The following is a 7,470-nucleotide window of genomic DNA, read 5'->3' on the forward strand; positions in this document are numbered from 1 at the left end:
ATATTTAACCGTTCAATAAAAGCCTGAATCATTATTATGCACTAAATTTAAGCTATTGTTATTAAAATCGGACTGAATTAGCCGATTTGTACCTGAAATGAACAACTCAAGGAGAAAAATAGTACTCACAACCACCAGGTTGTTAAGCTTGTTATTAACATATATGCAAATATATATATATAAATATCTTTCAGTAAATAATTTACTTCTATTTAATTTATTTTAATTTTAGTTATAAACTCATTCATTCTTAAATTAATTATATTTTTATTTAATAATAATTATAAACTCACTTATTTTTTATAATTATATAATATCTATTAATATTATTTTTCAATAAATACTTGTAGTATATAATAGTATAATAGATATAAACTAATTAATAAATTATTGAAATTCGAAAATAATAGTTATTTTAATATAAAAACAAAATAAAAATATTTATGATAGAGTAAAATTAACAAAATACTTATTGTTCCTGTTTCATAGTATTTTAGAATAGCTAAATTTTTTTAAAATGTTAATGAAAATATGTATTTTAAATTTTAATTTTAAATTTTTAACTATATTTTGTTTTTTATTTACATAGAACCGGATCAATCAGTTTAACCAATAATCTATCGGTTAAATTAATAATCTAATAACCTAATAATTTAACTGGTTCGATTACCGGTTCGATTATGAAAACTATGATTTAAACCATTTAATTACGCTAGTACATGATAAAAGAAAGTAATATCGGAAACTGGGCCGAATGGTGTATTGGGTTTCAACTTCCAAATATTGAAGGGCGATAGAGCCCAGCGAGTTAGTTGTTTCTAGATGCCTAGATGGATTAGCCAAAGCGAAGGAAAGGGGAAAGACGAAGTTGAAAAACAGAAAGAAAAAGGTTGGTTTTGGTGATCGAACTGGAAGATGAAGGTCCGTTCGGAAAGGGAAAAGACGAAAGTGGTGATTAGGCATTTGCCTCCGTCTCTGACTCAATCTGATCTCCTCCATCACATCGATAATCACTTCGCTTCTCGCTACAATTGGTTTTCTTTCCGCCCCGGCAACACCAGGTACTGCCCCTTCCTTCTAAGTTCTAATTCTCCCCTTTTTTCCTTCAAAGAAATAATTCATTCATAGAATAAAATGGAATTTATAGGATATCATTTATTGATTGTTATTATGCTCTTTCTTTTTCTTTTTTTTTTTTTTTAAAGTCGTTTGTTTTGTCACCTCATGTGTTCCATGGAGGGAGGGTTCCATCCGTAATTATTATTATTATTATTGTTATTATTATTATAGAGATATATAGTTAGACACCGTCTAGCCTCTAGAATCTAGCTGAGCTGAGCTTACTCGAGCAGCGATGCCAAAGAGAAATGAACCAACATGCTATTGCTATACTGACCCAGCCTTGTTTTGTTGGCTTGGCTGCATCTGCACCATTTTTTTTCATTGAATATACTTTAATAAATCCTAGGGATTTAGATCAAGTTGTAGTTGTTGGCTCTCGGACACTTTTAATCTTGCTGGTCAAATTATAGTTCCATCTTCCTCTTTTTACGTTGGATTGAAACAAAGCAGCTATATAACATTGAAATTGCAATTTCTGCATGTTATAATAATATTTGCAGCCACAAGAACCAGAGGAATTCTCGAGCTTATATAGACTTCAAGAGTCCTGACGATGTTTTTGAGTTTGCTGAGTTCTTTGATGGACATGTTTTTGTCAACGAGAGAGGTAATTCACGAGGCATATTTTGTCCGTAACTGTTTTGATGTCAATCATTTTTGTGAACACTTAGAAGAGTTTGTTTGCTCTTTGTGGTGGATAATTTTTTTTTCCTTGAAACATGAGTGATGTTTTCTGTACTATTTTTTAGCTTTCTAAAAGGCCTATGCTTGTTGCAACTTTAATTGATTGTTTCCATGACAGAATTCATTTAGTGGACTTAAAATTCTACCTCGTCTACAGATCAATCAACATTTTTCACAAATTTTATGAACAGAGGCCCGTATTTTCATATTTATCATTTCCTTCAATTTTGAACTTCTATTCTAATCATACCCCTCAAAACCAATAATATTGAAGTTAAAAAAAAGTCTAAATAAAGAATTTATATAAAACTTTATGTGCTGTTTGTAAGTTTGTTTTAATCTTCTGTATTTAATGTTGAATGTTTTAATGGTATTCAAAATCTTAATGTCTAGTATTCAATCAGGTGCGCAGCATAAAGCAATAGTAGAGTATGCACCTTCTCAGCGTGTTCCAAGACCAACTACGAAAAAGGATGGTCGTGAAGGGACTATATATAAAGGTATTAATGTGATTTAATTTTTTGTGGTCTAATTGTTTAAATGTTCTAATGCTAGGTAGTTAGGGGTTTACAACATGTGCACTTTTCATTTAATCCCCTTGTCTTTTTGCCCCTGATGACAAGGACAGATCCAGACTACCTTGAGTTCTTCAAATTCATTGCAAAGCCTCCTGAACATCTTCCCAGTGCAGAAATACAATTGGAAAGAAAAGAAGCTGAGCAAGCTGGTTAGTTATAGCTTCACCAAATTTATTTGATTAAAAGTCAGTAGGCAATAAGTCATAAGATTGAGGTTAAACAAGTCCATGAAGATTTATCTGAAGACATATTTCAAAATTACCATGCCTAATGGTCTCCTTCATTCTAGGGGCCAACAAGGAAGGACCTATTGTCACACCCTTGATGGAATATGTTCGTCAGAAACGTTCTGTTGACATTGGTGCACAGGTAATGATTCCATTTCTACTTTTATGTCATTAGTTAGACTCTCAATGTTGCATTTAATTTGCAGCTGATTGATTTATTGATAAGGTGTTTTATTCATCTTGTTGTTTAACCTGATTCAGACAACTGTTAGAAGTTTAGTGAATTAATTATTATATTGTATCTTTGCGCCTGTGCTTTTACAAGGCTTCTGCTGGCTACGTTGAGAATTGATTAGAATTATGATGATTTTACAAACTAAGGGTCTGTTTGGTTTGTGTTTTATTTTTGTTTTGAGGGTTTTATGAAGGAAAAAGTACAAACAGAAAATGGACTAGTTTTTATTGTTTTCACTTTTTTTTCTTCATAAAATTGTTAAAACAGAAAACCTTGGAAATGAAAACAGAAAACATTTTCTGAAACCAAATAGGGCCCAGAGATTTGAACAATTATATTTCAAATGTTTAAGATATGCTCGTGCTCGCACTTAATATGCTTTAACATTTCAAAGACAGGAATGCGTGATAATGGCTGCAAGTGGGATTGACACTTGCTGATATCAAGATTTAATGTTTGCTTAAAAAGAGTGACATTTTGTATAAATTTAATTAATAATAGTATGTAAAAATGTTAACCATTTCAATTTATTAAGTTTAGACAGAGATGGACACCCACTTTGCGTCAATGTTATTTGAAAGCATTTTTGTGCCTTTTTAATTAAGCCATTAATTGCATTCTTACTTGATGCAAAGCTTCCAAATATGGGGAAGGTTTACACTTGTATTTATCATGATGAATGGATCTTCTTGTATTTTGTAATCTTGAGAGAGCATTGAATGTTATGGGTTTTGATGATCTATTACTGATTGGTTGGTGAACATATGATTAAGTTATGATTGGTGAGTTGGGTCTTATAAATCGACAACAGTTGAGCTGGAATGGGCTTGTCTTCCTCACCTGCTGAGTAAAATTATTCTAGTCCCATATCAATTTAATTTGTTACATTGCAGATAACATATGTTTGGATGGTTTATCATGGTTGTTATTTAATAATACTCCATATGTTATGGTTTATTAATCAATGATAGGCTTTCCCAGTCACCACAAAAGGTAGCAGAAGTGCTAGAGCTGCTATGCGAGGCAAGCATGGCTCAGGCAATACCAAACGAGGCTTGGAAAAGAAAAAAGTAAGTGCTAGTAATTAAAAAGAATGCATTTACTATGAATTGGCTTATTTTGAATGCCTTGACATTTTCATAGAAGAATTAATTTTTCTATCAATACTATAAATACAAGATGAACGTGCTGTTAATGGTTCACTTCATTCTGAGGATACATTTTAGGGGGTCTTGAGCTTTAGAATGACTCTGAGCCTTCTTCTATAAAAACAGAAAGAAATAAAGGATTGAGGCTTCAAGAAAGCAGTCACTGCTAAATGTGTTTGTACGCCAGTGGCATTACATGACTAAGTTTGAATCAGCTTCGTTTTTTTCTTTTCTCTTTAATAATTGATTGTTTCTAATCAATGTTTCCTTCATTCTTCCAAAAAATAGCAGATGCTGTGACTTGTTGAAATTGTTTCTGATTTTCAGTATGTTCAAAAGGACAATGCAAAGGATGCCACTCGAAAAGAGTCCAAAGACAAGTCAGCCTTCACTGTGGTCCCCCGGCGAGAGGATCAATCAGCTACTTCGAATATAAAAGGAATATCTGAACTTGAAACTTGTAATTTGACTTTTCTTCCTTTCTATTTTGTTTGATTAGCTTTTTCCTGTGAATGCGTTTGGTTCATATGTGCTTAAGTAGAGGAGTAGAAGATGAATCTTTAATTCATACGTGGTTATATACACACACGTGCACACACACACACATACACTCAAATATATATACTCATTCATCTCAGCTAATATTACTTTTTTTCCTACCATGAATGAAGTACACGGCATTGAAGGTCCAATTTCTGGAATCCCGGTGACTTCTGACTCGGGAAAGAAAAAGATCCTTCTTCTGAAAGGAAAACAACGGGAAATTCCTATTGTAGGTTTTCTTTTACCCATAAAGGGTCCCTTCCTTTTCTACAGTATTAATACGATGCTGATCTCCATTTTTCATGCATTTTACTTGACTTCAGTACCCCCCCCCCCCCCCCCCCAAAACCCCCTTTTTTTCCCTTACGAGAAGTGATTTCAGATGTCCTAAGTCACCCGTATGTACTTTTAGACCCTTACTCAAACATGGGGTGAGCTGATTGCTGTGAATTTGTTATTAAGAAATTTTTATGGCACTTTCAGACCACAGAGGGTGTGATAAAGCAGCAAAGTATACAATCTGGAAATTCAGCTGGTTCAACTACTGCAAAACAGAACCAGAGGCGTGAAGCAAGTGGAAGGTTGATTAGGAGCATACTTCTAAATAGTGAGGCTCGTCAAAGTCAACCTTCAACTGCGACCCAACATAAGATTCAAATCTTAAGTTCAGATAATGGTAAGCGACCTGCTCGTTCTTTGGAAAGCAGCAAACTTAATGCTGAAGGGGATTCCAAAAGATCTTTGGATGAAAGACATGGTTTGGGTAGTGTTGGTGAGAAAATAGAAAAACGTACAAGAAACAAGGATAGACCTGACCGCGGTGTTTGGACACCTCTTCGTCGTTCTGATGTTTCACATGCTGATAATGAGCAGTCACCATCCTCATTGATACAGCCTACTCTTCCTGAATCAGGTGAAGGTTTGACCTTTTGACTGCGCATTGAGTTTACCAACAAAATAGACAATATATCTTATCTAATATTTGTTTTGAAATTAATACCCTACTTGAAATTTGGCATAACAAAATTTGTTTATCCTCTGGTTTTGGCAGAGGTAAAAGAAAATGTTACTGCTGCAAACAGGAATGGGGAATCTTTAGCTTCCTTAGTTGGACGTAGCAGTACCTCTGTTGAGAATGGTTGGTGCTCTTTACTGATTATGGCTAATTATGGAAGAATCATAATATACACCGTAGTTTCTTTCTTGCCTTATGATAATGGATTACAGATACGTCCCATCAACTGATCGTTTGAGTTGTCTAGGTCCTCAAAGGAATTTTACTCGCCGAGGAGTTTCCCATATAGGGAAGGATGATGTTGCTGTCAGTTTAGGTGATGGGAAGGCATCCAAAAAAGGTGGTGGTGGGCATGGTGCTCACGAGGTATACATTTCAACTGCTAATGTACTTTCTCATGCCTCTTCCTTGATTAACCGATTAAAGTGCTTATTGTGTCTGCAGAAACAAGTGTGGGTTCAGAAATCATCTTCAGGGTCTTAAAAGTCCAGATCTGGTAAGTCATTACTCATTTCCCACCGATGTTTATCATCTGATATCTCAGTTTATGAAGAAGTTCACTATCTTTTGTTTGTCAAATCATTGTATTGGTTTAAATCAGTGTGTTGAATGCAACGTCAATGTTGCACATATCCCACTGCTCATAAGTAATGACTTTCATGCGAGTTTTTGCAATTTGCGATACCAATGTTGCTTCAAATTTGTGTTGGACACACTTAAAATTTTACTACCCGAAGTGGGATGACCATGACATTTTTCTTATCCGGGTATATCTGGTTGTGCTTTATTCATTGTGGATGTGATTTTTTATTTTCTAAAGTGTACAAAATCACCCCCCCCCCCTCTCCTTTCCCTTCTTCCCCCCTTCTTTCTCCTTTTTTGACAGTCTTAAAGTACGCAAATTTGATATAGTGGTTTAACAGTTTACAATATCAGGGTAATAATTCCTAGAAGTTTTGAGGGGATCATTCCTGCTATGTTGGGCTGTGACCGTCATTTGGTATATCATCCACAACTAATTGAGGTCAACCAAAGGCTTAGCGACTTGTAAGGTTCGTTAAAAGGACTACTTAAATTTTATTTATGGAACTACTTGAATGTTCTTTATGGAACTTCTTTGTATTGAGATAAATTTAATCATTAAATTTAACAGAAAGATCCAGTTTTTGCCCAAGGGAGCGTGCGCAATGAAGGAAAAACAATACATTACAGACCTCGGTGACATGGTTATTTACTGAAACAGAGTGGCATGGTTAAGCATGTTCGTGGGCTTGACCTTACACTGTTCGTGTCTCCTTATATTGTTGAGTATTTGAAAGTCGGGAAATGTCTCTGTTTGGGATGTATGCTTACCACGAGTCTGACAGTGTATGCTTGGAAGTAAAATATGCAGCGTTGTCTCGTTCAGTTCCCATTTAGTTAAATACCATTTTGTGTTAATATTATTATAGCAGTGGGGATATATTCAAAATTAGGCCTGCAATGGTAAGTGCCGTGAGTTGCTCAAAATGCCAAACGCCGATACCTATTTAGTATTTACTCCTATTTTAATTTCCCTGTCAAAGATCAAACATTAACCTATTTAATGCTAAAATTATTTTGTTACCTGAAATTAAGTACATTCTGGCAGGTGACCTACATTTTTTGGTTAATTGAATTTCTGTTTAACTATTATTGTTGTTCTTACATGATATAATAGGATTATTTGCCATGTTTCTTACCTATGAAGTACGCACATTGAGTCATTGACATAGATAAAGGATATCATACAGAACATGTGGACATACCAATTTTAAATTTTTTTTTATAAGATATAAAGTTACAATATATATATATAAAATATAAAATATTTTTAAAAATATTCAATAATTTTATAATATTTTCATATTAAAATACAAATTAATGTTATTAATTTTTT

The 7,470-nt window shown here is 33.9% G+C and overlaps 1 protein-coding gene across 2 annotated transcripts; it reads left to right on the top strand.

Moving 5' to 3' along the window:
• The first annotated feature begins 752 nt into the window (after positions 1-752).
• LOC112803164 (regulator of nonsense transcripts UPF3) lies at positions 753-7,164 on the top strand. 2 transcript variants are annotated; one of them, XM_025846678.3, is made up of 14 exons: positions 753-1,061; positions 1,623-1,729; positions 2,211-2,306; positions 2,435-2,533; positions 2,674-2,753; positions 3,818-3,916; positions 4,322-4,454; positions 4,666-4,766; positions 5,021-5,450; positions 5,589-5,675; positions 5,800-5,918; positions 5,997-6,048; positions 6,476-6,604; positions 6,706-7,164. In XM_025846678.3, exons 1-12 carry the CDS (start codon positions 916-918, stop codon positions 6,033-6,035), a joined length of 1,536 nt encoding a protein of 511 aa, XP_025702463.1. In that variant the 5' UTR covers positions 753-915; the 3' UTR covers positions 6,036-6,048; positions 6,476-6,604; positions 6,706-7,164. The 2 variants fall into 2 exon arrangements, with proteins under 2 accessions (XP_025702463.1, XP_025702462.1); XM_025846677.3 differs by having other exon boundaries at positions 6,489-6,604.
• The last annotated feature ends 306 nt before the right edge of the window (positions 7,165-7,470 follow it).

The sequence above is a fragment of the Arachis hypogaea genome, chromosome 5, assembly GCF_003086295.3.
Source record: "Arachis hypogaea cultivar Tifrunner chromosome 5, arahy.Tifrunner.gnm2.J5K5, whole genome shotgun sequence".
Lineage (NCBI taxonomy): Eukaryota > Viridiplantae > Streptophyta > Magnoliopsida > Fabales > Fabaceae > Arachis > Arachis hypogaea.